The sequence below is a fragment of the Lepisosteus oculatus genome, chromosome 9 (genome assembly GCF_040954835.1).
Source record: "Lepisosteus oculatus isolate fLepOcu1 chromosome 9, fLepOcu1.hap2, whole genome shotgun sequence".
Classification (NCBI taxonomy): domain Eukaryota; kingdom Metazoa; phylum Chordata; class Actinopteri; order Semionotiformes; family Lepisosteidae; genus Lepisosteus; species Lepisosteus oculatus.
The window spans coordinates 5,831,545-5,847,243 of record NC_090704.1 but is presented as its reverse complement, the minus strand read 5'-3'; the positions used below and the strand labels follow the sequence as shown (position 1 = coordinate 5,847,243).

Sequence of the window (15,699 nt, the reverse complement as noted above, 5' to 3'; positions counted from 1 at the left end):
TCTTTCGGGCTCCGACCCTCCCCCATTGCTCCCTGTGTGGTCTGAAACTATTCTTGGATTCCATTCAACAATAAAGGAACCCCCTTTCTTAAAAATAGTGAATACTACTGAAGTTTACCCACCTGTTTCGCGCACAGTAAAGAAATGTTCTCGTTTTAACTCAGCCTTTCCTTTTCTGGTCTTATTGAGAAAAACGCAAAATTGTACATGACAGCTTCAATCTGGCCAATAGTTAAATAGCTTACTTACACAGATTCCCGTTGCTTTAAACTCACTGCGGTTTCCCGGAGCACTGCTGTCGCTTACATTGCCAAACATACTCGATTTATTTGCTGTTGATGCGCTTTAATGTTTTTCTGGACGGACGTTTTCAGTATATTTGCCATCTTAGTTGTAATGGCTCTTCAAAACATGATATTTCAAAACAAACTACCAGTAAAGTTTGTACTGTTCTGTTGAAGAATACTGAATCTAGCAGTTTCAGTTGCGTGATGTTTTAAAGCAAACTGATGTTTTCTATTGCTGTGAATGAAAGGCCAATAGCGTATAAAAGTGCTGCTCCTTTAAGAGGCTGTGTCCCTGTTTCTAAAGTTTCTGCCTGCGTTGTTTCCCCCAATAGCCCATTGACAAAGCTGCTCTGAGTTGAATGGAGAGTAAGTGGTTTGGTAACAAGGAGAGTTTAGTTCTCACACACACACACATGAATAGAGAGGGATTCTATGGGGGGAGTTAAATTAGTACACAGAATTCTATATTACAAACAGGAGGCTGTTTATATGTTATATTTTCCAATTGCTAACACATTGCTGCTGCAGCATAACTGGAGTTAAGTTTGACATGCAAAGGATACCTACACTGTAGCTATTTACGAGGCTTATTGCCATTTTGTGCTTGTCTGAGGATGTCAAAATATTTTAGAAAAGACTGAAACATAATGTTAGAAGACAGCTTTCTTTTTCTGCTTTGATTTTCCATGAAAACACATTTTATGTTTTGGAAGCACTTCAATAGGCCTGTAAGGGTAAGACTGGATCTGAAATAAAGAGTATTTGGAAATCAAAATCTGTTGTGCTGCAAATACAAAATAAAGGTATATAGGCTATAGATCCTATTATCTATGTATTTTGTCAGATGTATATATTGTATATATTTGCGCCCTCAAGCATGTACAAAGCTTTGTTTGCAGCATCTAGAATACCCCTTAAATATTTTCTGTGTTTTTGTAAAAACTTTAAAGGCTTTCAAGAAATCTTGATTTGAGGAAGATTGCCAGTGTAGCAGCATTCCAGTTTTGTAGGGCATGTGAATATTCAAATCTCCAAAGCCTAACCAGGCACAAATGTCTTGGTTTAGCTTAGGATGTATCTCAGATCTGACCCAGTTTTACTAACTGTTACATCCTGAGGTTCTTTGTTTTCCTCACACCAAGTTTGAGATGTTGGGCTCTGCATTTATGTGCTACATGTACAAGGAGCTCAGCTGGAGCTGAAAGTGTTAAGGTGATGCTCCTTCCTCTGACATAGACCAGCTGTGACATTTGCAGCTTGTGCCTCCATCAGATCTCCAAAGGAGTCTTTGGCCTACACCTCTTGTGCTTGCAACTGCTAAGTGTGTTTACCCTGCATGTGAAATGGGACCACCAGGCATTATTTTAATTGCTTCCTCCTACTTGTCAAAAATGAAGTGTGAAAATCTTTACTGTTGAGTAAAGAGCACAAGAAGGTGCTTCCCACATTAATATTGCCTGTTTGCAAGTTCTAGAACAAATATTGCCCTGAAAAATGGTTCCTTGGCAGGCAATTACTGTTTACGTTTTGTTTTTATTTGTTGCTGTGTTTCACATTGAACAGAAGCAGCTGAGAAGACACTACTTAAAAGAGAAAGCTTTTGCTCAGACGTAAATTCACTGCAGAATGAAACGTGGTGATTGATGAGGTTCTCTAGCCAGTGTCTGGTTTAATTTTTAACTGAAGTAATGCTCATCTGTGCCAGTACAAATCAATGGAATGCACACAGTTTACATTTTGTTTTATTGTTTTTTTCTGGAGATTCATTTTTGTTCCTTTGCACTTAATGGCATTGGGGACGTCCATGGATATGCCGTTAGGGTTTAATGATAGAAATTAGAACATTAAAGATGGGAAGGAAAACCAAGCACAGAAAGTAAAGCTCAGTTAAGGGGCAGACCCTATAGATAATGGGACTCTCGGTGTATTGTCTAGACTAGCAAGAATAGGATAAAGAAGAGAAATGTTGAGAAGGAACAATGCAGGGAAGCATTTGAAAAGTATGTGTTTTTAAATTTTGTTCCTTAGATGTGTATGGTCCCCTACTTCCTACATGTCAAGCTTATAAAAACTAATATAATAGAACTTCCATAAAAAACAGTCATCTCTAGAACAGGGACATACTGATTAGTGCAGCAAGGAATATTTTAGTTTGCATCTAGGAACACAGACATCTAATGCATTGTTAGGATGTTTGAAACGCTCTTTAGGTATGAAGAATTATATTGTGGGTTGATGCATTTAAAACAGAAAAGAAGTGAAATTTAACAGAAAATGTTTAATCCATACTGGAAAACCAGTCTTCCCTGCTTCCAAGCCAGGCATACCCCAGCCGACATCTTGCTTCAATATCACAGAACAGATCCATGTGGGAATTTTCACATCCCACCCTTTCTTGGAAAAAGCGGCTTTCTCATGTTGACAAAATGTCAATCAAAAGAGCATAATACGGCTCAGCTTTCTGGTAAATCCATGCTCCAGACCGTTGAATGGACGAAAAATGGAAGGATAGCTAAATCCATCACATTGAGCAAACATAAGGACATGAACTGTACATGTTTTAACTACGAAAGAGCATCAGTTTGAACTGGCTATTTAGAAAAACAAAGACTACTGTGATTTCTGTTTTTTTCAGATAGTGAAAAAGGGTTCTTTTCCTTGCCAAACTTTAACATAATTGTGTCAGACACATCTCAGATTCTTTACTGCTGTAGATTAGGGTGGAAGGAGGAAACAAAATTCAGACTCTGTCTTTTTAATCTGTTTCAAAGACCATAGTTTCTGGCTCCCACACCTTGAAGAAAAAGATCAAATGCTGCTTTCTTCACCAAGAGGTGACTTTTTCGAGATATGTTGTCAGGTTTGTGGTGTAACTTACACGTCTTTTAAGATGATTTTCAAAGAAATCCATTCAAAGACTAGAGGGATTTAATGTTTTGTGACTTTGATTGTATGACTTGAGTTGTGGCTCTCTATAACGCATCTTGAAATGTTTTATAATGAGACTCTGTGTAGTGAAAAATGGCACGCACACATGTACGCACAGCATGAATAGAAAGGTCCAGATGGAGCACTGCTGACACCTTCTAGGACTCAAACAAACAAGGCTTTCGAAGGAAATCAGTAGATATGTTTGCATTCAGATTGGTTCTCTAAATAAAAATGTAAGGTAAATGCAATAATTCATCAAAAAAATACACAGTCCCCCTGTCCCAGGCCTGGTACAAGAGAAAGAAAGCTCTATCAAGCATTATCAGAGGTGAATGGCAAGCCACAGGGCTCCAGCTACATAAATAAACTGTAACTGCTGAGCTGCAGACCTCACGAGTAGAAAGAATAACAAGGCCAGACTCGGCCTGGGTCAGCAGAAAGTGTTTATTCCACACATCCCCTACCTGAAGCCCCCCCATCTCTCCAACTACATGTGTAAATATCTATGTATATGGCCATTTTTTGTAAATAGTTGTAAACTATACATAGTTAAAATGTATCTAGTTCTTGGAGAATGGACTAAGGTCCTTTTGCTTATCATTTGATTGCTTCTGTAGAGGCTAGCATACGAATCACTAAACAGTAAATGGACTATCCAGCAGTGGGCACAGTATTCATTTATGGACAAAGTCTAAACTCTTTCTGCGTTTGTGCAAAACAAGTATTGGATGGTGTTAAGCGTTATGTCATCACGTTGATATTAGTATTGGTTTCCTTTTTGCTTATGGTGTAGCTTTGTTACACGAACCTGCGGCACGATCTCGCAAATGTTCATTTGATTATCCCTGAATTATGGAGTTTCCAATTGGCACTTGCGGACTTTTGTCATTGCTTGTGATACACGTCTCACTTCAAAAAGGTTGACAAGCAAGGTCAAAGTTATTTATTTTTAAATTCAGTGCTGTAAAAATCTAATCCTGCATAAGTAAACTTGTTGACTGTGTCCAAGGGTCTGTGCATGGTGCTGACCCATCAGGATAGGTAACTGAAACTTCTGTAAATCTCTCAATTTCAGTCATTTTGGATCTGTTTTTTTTTTCTGTGAAGAAAGTTAGTTTTCTTTGCTTTGGATCACATAAAGCGACACCAGTCACCTCTTTTTTTGAATATTTTTCCTGTTGCCATCTCCCTGCACCATTTCCCCCCTCTAAAAGAAGAAGAAGAAGAAAAAACATCTTCTTGGTGCTTGGAAAAAAAAACGGTCCCTGGGCTCAATAAATTCATTTCTGGTCTGAATGAAGCCAGCAATGTGGAAAAATTTTGCCTTTCACAACGGGATGAATGTATGTTTCAACCACACATTAAGCCGCATTAGCAGGCAGTGGAGTGCTTAATGCGACCATTTTTCACAGCAGCCAACAGTGGGGATGATTAGCATAATTAGTACAGGCAAGCCTATACATATGGAAATGGCTAGTGCCTAAATGCCAACACCAGTGGAAATTTATGTCAACCCTGACAGGAGTATCAGGTCTGAATAGATCCTAAATGAATCTTTTTTTATGGTGCTTTCCTTAACCTTAACACGTTTTCGAATTCTCGATTTTTAAGTTAATCTTAATTTCAGTTTCACGTTGTGGTAATTTTCTTTCGTCCCTGAATGGTAGGCCTTTCCTATATACACCAGAGGCCTGTTTAGGCCCCAAGCATGAAGCAGGCCTCAACAGCATCCCCCTCAGTAATTGAGTCTTTTTCTTCCCCTCTCTCTATCTCTCTCTTTCTCCGTCCCTCTCTCAGACTCACACACACGCTGTATTTCTATAGCTAAGGTATGAAGCCACCCCCCTCCCCTTTGCATAGTTTTATTTGGTAGAGAAGCCTTGGTTCTTTGCTTTTGTTGTGAAAGTTTGCTTTATTTTTTCCTGTTTGTTGGGAAACATCTGAAAGACATTCAGAAGGAATGACAAAGGCCTGCATTCATTCTTTGGAGCCCGAGTTCTTTCTTTTCGGAGCTGAGGTGCAGCACCCATCTGCTACTGGATTCTGGCAAAACAGGGAGGTGGGGTGGGGGGTATTGAGAATGAGAGGGGAGCAAAAAGATTTATTTTTAAAAGACTTGTTTTCCTGTAAAAGGGCCAGATTCTAGACAGTCTTAACAGTACGGTCACAGCTCTGTAAGGAGTAACAAAGGGGGAAAAAAGGACAAGATGTGTTTTGACAGGGCCAAGCTGAAAAGCGATATGGAAATATTTGCTCTGTAACCCTCCCTGTGTTTTACTGGGGTGGCTGGAACAGGTAAAAATGGCTCTTTCAACACTCTCCCCAGTGAGACTTCCTCCAAAGCAGCATGGGTCCTTTGAGTGGTTTCCTAATCCAACTAATCTGGTCCACGGTACTTTGAAGGTGGCCCATGCCATGTCAATTGCACCACAGAGCCTAGAGATGTAGAACATTGGAAGAGATATTGTGTGTAGCTTATTAACTAAACCTATATATAACTTAACATTCGTGTCCCTAAACAATAACAGGGATTGGCTAATTTAATATGGGGGTGCCCTTAGCAAATATTAAGATGTCAGTCATTACAGTTTTTGTGGATTTATCCATACTAGACTGGGAGGGGGATCTGATGGTTTCCATTGTGCTTTAAACCAGAATGCAAGGGAAGGAAAGCAGCAAATATTAAGATGGGCCACTTTGATACTTAGAATACCATGTTCCATTTCTGGGACTGATTAGTCTGCTTTTCAGAAGTACTAAGTGACCTGAAATGGACCATTGGATCAAATAGATTAGCAACGGCAGGGAGGAAAAGGACCTGAAAAAAAACAACAATTGTCACTAATAACAAATGTTCTCACATTGCCTTGAAATGTGGTATTTCAATTAATTAAAGGCTTTGCACACCTTCAGGAAAACAAAATATTTTAACGGAGGCTATTTGTGGATTTGTGACGATAAAGTCTGTGCTTTTTGATACCACTTGAAAACAAAACTCAGTCATTCGGTAATACAACTGTGGCATATTTTCAGCAGGAAGTCTGTGTAATTTAGGAGCATGTTCTATAACGGACTGGCGTCCCAGTCAGGTTGTAGTCCCACCATGTTTCCAGTTAGGCTCTAGCTCACCGTGACCTTCAAAAGATGAAGCGGTTGCTATAAAACGCCAGGTTTTACCCCCCCAAAAAAACTTTGTTTCAGTCTGAGAAGGTTGAAGTCTTCTAAACAAAAGCTGAGCACTTGTGCTGTGTTTAAGAAATCAATGGCAAAATAGCAGAAAATGGAAAGAGCCAGTTCTTGGTCATGTATGGCGTGGCTGGGTAGTGTTCGTGGTATTGTTGCCATCCTGAGAAGATAAATGACCTCCCAACAGAAACAAATAAGTACCATTTCCGAACCGGTGATAAATGAAACCTGACACATAGGGAAACCAGCCTAATCACCTTCGCGCCACATCCTGTCCGTAAAAGAGAAAAGACACTGGTGTGTGCCATACTGATACCCCAAATCCAACATAATAATGTTCTGCATCTTCCCGCAAGGGGTGAGCGTTTCTGATCCTGCGTGCAGGGTGAAGGCACGGTTAGGATGGAGTTGAGTGAGATTGGGCCTGACAGGGCCCAGCCGTGGGGCTGACACCAAGGCACAGGGGGCTGCACCTCAGCAGTTAATTACATGTCACAATTCATACAGCTTGTGGGCCCTCTGCGTGGGCCTGATCCGTGTGCTTTACCCTGGGTGGGATTCCCCCCCACCTCCTAAATCCTGTTGCCATTGTATCTGAAACCATTGTGTTGTTTCTACTGTCCGTAGTGTGCACGGATGTGTATGTATAAAATTGTCTGACAAGATCCTGGATTTTGTTTCCTTTTTTTTTCTGGCACGGACAATAACTAGAATGAAAAATATTGGAATATATGTACAGTAAATGCCTATTCCCTCACAGTTACAGTATATAAATATGAGTACTGTGGAATCCATAAACTACAAGGCGGCTAACCAGACTGTAGGGTGTTGTTAAAAGAGACATCTCACAGAAATTCAACAGGAAAGCAACAAGGTCTCAATTTTTTCAATTTAAGGTGTTGCTTAGGACTTCACTTATCGTTGCTCAGCTATTGTTTTGTATATTAACAACAAGTTAATACAATGTAACCCCTGAAGAGGGAACACAGAGCGTCTTTTACCCCCATACATTTAAAATATTTTGGTGTCTGTTTCTTTAAATGCGAGGGCCTGCAGCCACAGAGAGAACAGGCACCAGAGTTCCCATCTGGTGAGTAGCTGAGCAGTCACTGAGTGGCGGGGCCTTAGTCCCTGTCTGGGTGGTCCAGATGGGCGGAACGAGACACAAATAGCTATAATTTACTTCAGGAGCCCTGTAATTACAGAGAGAGAGATTGAAGCTCAGTTCCTGCAGATGCCCCAATGCATTAAAAATGAGCACAAAATTCAAAATGAAAGAAATGTGTTTCTTTATAGATAGTATACATTCTCCATACAGTATATGAATGTTGAGATTGATACACACAGACTTGAGAAAGATTTGGAAGTGTTATTAAATTGCTGAGAAGCTCCCTATTCAGTAGTGTACTAAATATACAAATAACCTTTAAAATGCAACCAATGAGCATTGAGATGAATAGCATTTGTTGCATTTTTAATGCCTCTTTGTACTAAACCATCATTAGACCTTAGATGATAAAAGGTAAGGCAGAGGTCTAAAATCCTGCTTAAGATCCATAAGCTATACTTTGAGTCTGCCCTAACTTTGAGAAAGTGTCTAAAATGGCATTGTCTTCTTGCATATGTCTTTTTTTATCTGATTCTGGATTTCAGTCACAACATGCTTGAATTTTGAATAGATACTAATTATTGCAAAGCATGGCTGTGGATGTGACATGTTTAAACTGGAGAAAAGGCGAAATTAAACGAGACAGGGGGAGCTCATTTCGAGACGTCTAGCAGCTACAGCAATCAAAACGCTCCTTCCTCTCGGTGTTGTAAGAAAGTCAAGTTCAATAAAAACAATAGTGACAAGAGGAGCAGGGTGGTGTAAAACACAGCGCGGAACGATTTGTTTGGGTCTAGTCTGGTGCGCTTTGACTTAAGAACAAGCACAGCCATTTCTCTTTGGCAGCAGTGTAAATTCCAGCTCTGAAGGAATAAATTGCGTTATCGATTAAAACGAAAGGGGGAAGGAGGGAAGGAAAGGGGGAGGAGAGACAGCGAGGCTGGCCTCTCCTGGTTGCTGTTCTAACGTAGGATGGTGTGTTAGCAGATCCAAGGGCAGAGCGGCTTTCTGTAGTGCAGTGCGGTGTGTTTCATGTGCCCTTGGCGGAACAGCAGATACCCTGCCTTGTCTTCTCATGCTGGTCCCTCTTAATTAGGGGGTTGGCCTATGAAGTTTCCTCTCAGTGCTTTGATGCTTTTATATAAAATTCTAAATGCCACATGAACGACGTTTATTCTGGTTGTTTTATGAAAAGTTCTCATTAAATGCCTTACTTCCCCAGGGGTTTTTGATGTTGTCATTTATGACAGGAGCTGACCTTTTGAGATACAAAAAGCTGTCATCCTCATGGAGAGACTGGAATTTTACTCTTATGGCATCTTTGTGCAAGAGCGCGAGAGAGTTCCTACAGGCTGGTGTCTTTACTGGATTCACCTCAGACATTCACTTCTAATTGCTACCTGAATGAAAAGAGAAAACAAGGCAGGTGAAAATGGAGTTTTCCACTCCTGGCAAGATCTTTCAGTTACTACTGCTACACTTTTGTGATGGGATTTAGGCAAGATTCATTTGGCTTGGTTTGTTTTGCAGAAGTAACCCAATGAGTAGCTTTGACTCATTGCCTTGGCCAGATTTTTGTGTCTGACGTTCCTTCAGCTCAAGTTGGCAAAGAAGCATAAATGAGTGTGCGTGCTCAAATGACTGCCCTATTTTTTCTGCATCTGTCTTCAAATGTATTTGACAGAGCTTTAACAGGCATGTATGTGGTCGGCATTGTTTCAGACATGCGGCAGAATGCACTCCTCCGAGCTCTTCCCAAGGCACGACAACCCAAACAGTGGAGGAATATATATCTTGTAATAATACGGCAGTGAGATTGCCTGCTTGCAGCGTGTCTCTCTCTCTCTGGCGCTGCTGTGGGTCTGCTGTTCCCTGGAGCTCAGCCAGACACTGTGGTTAGAGCTGCAGAGCTATGTAGGAAGTAGAAAATCAATGAGAAAGGGAGGTGTTGGGTGAAAATTAGAAATTACCACATAGAAACTCTATATAAGTCATTCTTACACATATTTATTACCCTGGCTGTAATCCTGTAAATCCTTAAAGCCCAGTTAGAAGCTCAAACAACATCTGCACACAAGCCACCTATAGCTCTTTTTTATGGTTTGCTTTCTGGAACCATTAAGTGTGATGCAATCTCTGGTCGTGATTATGTGAAACCATCAGGTGGAAAGGCTAGAAGGTTTGATGAGTTATCTCCTCTTGTCAAGAAAGGGAGACATTTTCACCCAGCTGGGGGAACCTGCAATACGAAATGAATTAACAATTTTGAGTATGAACTCAGCAGTAAGACAATGTGCGGTCTTCTGTCTTTGCCACCACTTTGTCACAATTGTGCATACTGTCCCAACAGCTGGCAGCCGCGTGAGTCGAGAGCTGAGGTACACGAAGGAGAAGCAGGGAGAGGAGGCAGTTTTCACCTCCCAGATGCTCATCCAGACTTCGAAACATGAAGGCACCAATGTTCTTACACAGGAGGCTTTGTTGCAGCATTTGGAGGCAGCACTGGCAGCTAGCAAGTTGCAAGTGTCCTTGTATGGAAAGTAAGTTTCCTTCTGAGCGCGTGTAACTTTATATTTTAAAACGACTACGTTGCTTGGAACGTCTCAGCCTCACTCTCATCTTTGTTTTTATTTATTTAGGTCTTGGGATCTAAACAAAATCTGCTACAAATCTGGTGTTCCAATCATCGAGAACGTCATGATTGAAAGGGTAAGTAAGCAAGCGGTTTGTTCATTTGTCTTTGGTTTTGAGGAGTGTGGCTTTCTTTATGAGGAAAACGATGTGAAAAGGATGTAACACGAAGCGGGTAATTATGTTTGAAAACTATTACAATTTCAGCCTCGTCTGCGGAGGCCTGTCATCGTTATCACGATTGTTTCACTGCTACGTCTTTAATTTGTTTCCGTTTCCTTGTTTTAACCCCCAATGTAGCATCTAAATGCAAATTAAAACCTTGCACTGCATGGGACGTCGTTACCAAAATAGGCTTTCAGCGTGATTTGTCTTTTGTTAAGTTAACATAAACACGGGAGGTCCATAACAGGTTATCGAATTGTTCTTTGCTTTCCAGATGATTGATAAGCTGTTCCCCTGCATGATTGTGACTCCACTGGACTGCTTCTGGGAAGGTGCTAAACTCCAAGGGGGCTCTGCCTACTTGCCGTAAGTTTCTCACCTGTTTCAAAATAAAACTGTACAACAATGTTTTTTGAGGTGCCGAATGCTGCAATGGTTTTGGCATGATCATGGCTGAAATCTTTGTCCCTTTTTGCAAATGTTCAGATGCCAGGCTTGTCCCAGCACGTCAGCACTGGACTGCTGCAGTACAAGCGATGCCTGCATCTTTCCTGCAGACAATGTTCCCACACACACTCTTAGACATTGCCATGCTGGGTGCTTATCAAGCAGGAGAGATACCACGTAATCCTTCACTGGGTTTTTTAGCCCCTCATGTGAGAGAGTTGCTGTTGCTATTTACAGAGTTCCCTTCCTCCACCAGGAGGCAAAGTGGTTAGTACTACTGCCTCACAGCTCCAGGATCCAGTTGGGTTCAATTCCAGTTTCTGCTGACTGTTAGGTTTACATGTTCTCATTGTGTTTGCAGAGGTATTCACTGCGTGCTCCCACTCAAACCAGTACAAGCTGTGGGATTATGGAGAAATAGAAACAAATGGGAACCAAGAGCCATACGGCCTCCTTGTATTCTGCTGTTCCTTTCTGGAATCCACCACTACTTTCTGGCAGTCACGATATCTGCCTTTTTGTCATCTTAGTTTTTCCAGCTGTTCGGATCCCTGGTTTATCTTGCTCACACCTATGGCTGTGCTGACAGGACAACAACCTTAACTGGGGGCAGAGATCTCTTGACCTCCTGTTGCCACAGGTCCATTCTCACTGTAAAAGTGAGGGCAAACAGCCACAGCAGAGTCTGGCATACACTGGGTAGATCTGACCGCTGTTTAAAAAGGATGAAAACGATATGTATATCTGATGGGATATTAAAAATACATGGACCTAACGGCCTTTTAAAGCTGTTTCAGCTTTTAAAATTTGAACAAGTCGATGAAAGAAATTGGAATTTCTAAGTAATTTGAGGACAGCAAAAAATCTGGCTATCGACAGAGATGGCCTTTGACGCAACTGTCCGTGTGCCTCAGTCCTGGCAGAGGGACCTGCAGCTCCTGCTCCAGCCAGGGAAAGCCTGTGCCGATCGGCAGAGAGTGGACAGGGAGAGGGAGGGGATGGTCTGTGGGTGTGTGGGGGGAGTTTGGGTCAGACAATGGTAAGCATTCTTTCAGTTTACGAGTGTGTGTCCATCAGTGAGGGGGCCCAGGAGGGAGCCCTGCTTTGTCAGCAACCAGTAACACCGCTCATTCTCATGTTAATCACCGTTGCTCAAAGCTGTAAGTTGCCCAACAAATAAAACAGGCATTATTCAAGCCACGGGCCTATAGAATGCCCAAAAAAACTTAAGAACAGGGACGGGCTCAGCAACCTTTCGTTGTATTTTTCTCCTAAATTGAAGTTTATTTAAACGCAGTGTGCCTAACTGTCGGTAATGTATGTACAAATACATGTGTATACATGATTGCTACAGTTTTAGGTAAATTGGCATATACCCGTTTCTATACAATGCCTTCAATTAAAAAGTAACATTTTAACTGTTTCAGCAAATTTGAATATATGCACAAATATATGCACGCCATTATATCATTTGTCCCAGAAACGATATTAAAATTGTCTCCATCAACAGTGCTTAGCAAGAGCTAAATGAAACAAATCATAGGACGATTTCTGAAGTGAATTCAAATAATGTGTGGTTGCCATTGCTTTAGATTAACTAGCGACTGAACCAAGTAGTGGCCACTTGTGGCTGGAGTGAATGGGGATTAACCTGGGACATGAAGAGAGAGGGGGTGACCTTATCCAAAGGGGTGATTTTAACAGTGCAAGGCCCTATCTGGGTTCAAAAGGGATGACCAAAAATATTGCATGCAGTTTTTTTTCTTAATCGGCTAATACACCAAAACTGCTGAAGAGCATCTATTAAAAAAAAAAAGTATTTAATTTTCCTTAGGCCTTTACTTTCAAGTTCGGATCAAAAGTGTGTGTGTGTGTTGGGGGGGGGGTGCTGTAGCTAATGTCCTCTCCAGCTTCCGCTTCAGTTCAGCTGAGTTTTTTTTTTTTTAAACGGGGAAAAAGAGAGAGAGAGGGAGAAAGAAGAGAGAGAGAAAAACTTTGGAGAACAAAGAGCAGCAATCTATGGAAAAACAAAAGGGCCTGGGCTAGCTCACTCAAGCAAAAAATAGCAGATAAAGGAGCCTCTCTTTGCAGGCAAGAGCAGGGCCGCTTGGTATGTGGGAATCTCAGAGACCCAGCTTTATTCCAAGCCACTCTTCATGAATTATTGGAGTGAGATTCAGCCCAGAGTTTGGCTGCTTTTTGAATGTGTCCCTATTTTTCTTCCTATCTCTTTTTTGGGGGCACCCCTGCACAAATGACTTTATGTTTCACTTACATCTGGAAAAATAAGAGAAGCAGGTGTATGAAAGTGTGCGTGTGTCACCTTCGTGTACACATCTATGCAAGACATTTCACCACCTTGCTCATAAGCAGAATATGTAAAATTCTGAATCTTTTAAAATTGATGCACTACAATGCAAAGCGTCAGCTTTGTTTTTCAGTAGGCGTGCAACGTTGTAATGGCATTAACAATTCAAAAATGTTCTGGTCTGTATTTTTACAGTATTTGACATTGCGACAAGTTTTTATTGTGGCTCAGGTGAGAGTGCTGCAGATCTTTTTAAAAGCGGGTGTAGAATTTGTTCATTTTTGAAAGTTTGTTTAAAAAAGGGACCTTTCTTTCGAACAGGCCCAGTCAAGGTAAAGCATCTCATTCAATCCCCTGCCACTTCCCACTTTTATAGTAGGACTGGGGGCATAGGGAGGTCAGACAACTGCTCTGCCAAAGGGGTCACACAGTTAGTAGGTGGGTTATTGCACTTCTTGCACCACAAGCAAATACTCTTGAAAGAAAAAAAAAGAAAGAAGCAAATCGTCTCTTCCGAAACTAGACTCCGCGTTTCTCATCCATGTTCACAGATATCGTGGGGTACCCATGCCATGCTGCAAAATTGTCAGTTTTGTCCTGTTTCCTTCTTCACCGTTCTTTAAAATTGCAATTCTCAGATGGGTGTGAGGAGGGAACAGAAAGGGGGAAGGGGGAAGCCCCCCAAAAAATACACTCATTGTAAGTGTGAGAGAAAAACCGACAAAAGGATATTTTACAGATGAAGAGATTAATGGTTTAACGTCCCCTCAGAAGAGAGCTGTAGCTCATGGGGAGGGAGGTGAGGGGGGAGGAAGAGAGGAGAGGAAGAGAGGAGCCCATCAAAGCAACAGTCAGTTCAGAAAAAGTGAGAGTGTTGAAAAGGATGGAAAGGAGTACAGGTTCAGTACAGTCAAGCACAAGAACAAGAGCCTTGTTCTGAGAACAAGGGTCAGATAATTTTCACTGGAACCCCTAGGAACAACACACCAGTCAAAATATGACCTTTCTGAATCCAGAACTTCAGAGTCCTTTCCAACGGAGCCAGTACATTTCCTAGCAATTCAACTACCTGTTGAGAACCAGTGTTCTGATAGTCACATATGCTAATCCTTTCAGTTTCCAAAGCTTAAAATTCAAATCACTAATTATTTCCTGAGGTTTTGTATTTTTGACAAAGGTTATATATATATGTCACTGTCACTGAGCGCAAGAGAGACTCTTCTTGTCCCCTTGTGTTCTACCCACTATTCAGATCCTCAGCCCTCACCAGAGTGATATCAAGATGTTTGAGAGCCAGTGGTAATTGTTATGACTCGATGCACAAAGTTAAGAAATAGGAGCGAGCAGCTTGCAGATTGGGTTTTCCCTGCATTGTTGCCCCGTGTAACAGGATAATATACGGTACTTTACATTGCATCTGGCACTGGCAATGAAGATTGAGTGAGAGCGACCAAAAGTACTCCCTGCAGCCCGAGGGGAGGGATTGCACAGATAGCCTGACATTCAATTAAAATCAATTCCGTTTTTCAAGCTTGTTATTTTGCGATTCAGGAATAACGAGAAATTGGAAAACTGAAAATGACACATAAACCACCTGGCCTGATAGCGTATCCTGGATTTACTCTGCCTGCTTCTATGCTATTATTCTAGGGACATTAACATGTGTACAGACTAATGGTTAACAAGCGGGTATTGGAGAGTTCAAGGATAAGTAGTACAGTTGTGATAGTTTTGTGGCCAGCAGTGACTTTGCTTCTGTATCTAATATCCTTATGGCAGATCTCCAGCCGGCAGTGTCTTCAGCCAGCAGAGATCCTGTGTTATCACCATATGACTCATGTGCATATTGCTTCAACAGGGGAATGCCAGACATCCAGTGGATGAACTTGGACCCAGTCAAGCTAATGGAAGAGCTGAGCCAGTTCACTTCGCTCGAGGGGTTCCGCGAAATGCTGGAGAAGGCACAGGTGGGACATGCCTATATGAATCGTCCCTGCTTGGAGCCCGATGATCCTGACTGCCCACAAAGCGCCCCCAACAAGGGATTGCGTGAGGTGTGTAACACCGTTTGGTCCCTTTTCTACTTTACTTGGGCTGTAAACAGTGCATTCTGGTGTATTGTAACTTTGATAACTTTAAGTGGACCTCGTTGTTCATGCTGTATTCTTTACCTGGTTAATTTTCCTCAGGTTCCTGACATTGCCAAGGAGTTGCGCGGTGGCTGTCACGGGTTCTCTAAGAAATTCATGCATTGGCAGGAGGAGCTGATCTTGGGCGGTAGGACTAAGGACTCCCAGAATGCATTATTGAGGTGAGAAAAGCAGAGAGTTGGTGTCTGTCACAGGAAAATCCTCGTGGAGGCCAGGGAGAGAGGGAATTCTGACTCCTAATAACCTCACACATCTGAAGAATTCCTTGCATGAAGGAAGATCAGTTTCCACCTCTGACCCCCACATAGGAGTGACCAATTAAACACGATGGACAGCCATATAAACCTTGGCCTTATTTGTTTGGGAGTATCCGAAGGAGTGTGTCTTTCAGTGACCTAAAAAAGGATTATATACCTTAATTACACTTTGAACTTGTTTTTTTTAGTTATAAATGTAAAATAAATGCCAAAATGTCTTATTCTTAAA

The 15,699-nt window shown here is 41.6% G+C and overlaps 1 protein-coding gene across 1 annotated transcript in view; it reads left to right on the top strand.

Annotated features, from left to right (window-relative positions):
* Positions 1-15,699, top strand: part of ptch2 (patched 2) — a 35,873-nt gene that overhangs the window by 3,036 nt on the left and 17,138 nt on the right. Inside the window, exons 3-7 of the mRNA XM_015355405.2 lie at positions 9,863-10,052; positions 10,152-10,221; positions 10,583-10,674; positions 14,922-15,117; positions 15,253-15,374. Coding sequence (XP_015210891.2) covers positions 9,863-10,052; positions 10,152-10,221; positions 10,583-10,674; positions 14,922-15,117; positions 15,253-15,374 — 670 coding nt within the window. The remainder of the gene's footprint in view (positions 1-9,862; positions 10,053-10,151; positions 10,222-10,582; positions 10,675-14,921; positions 15,118-15,252; positions 15,375-15,699) is intronic.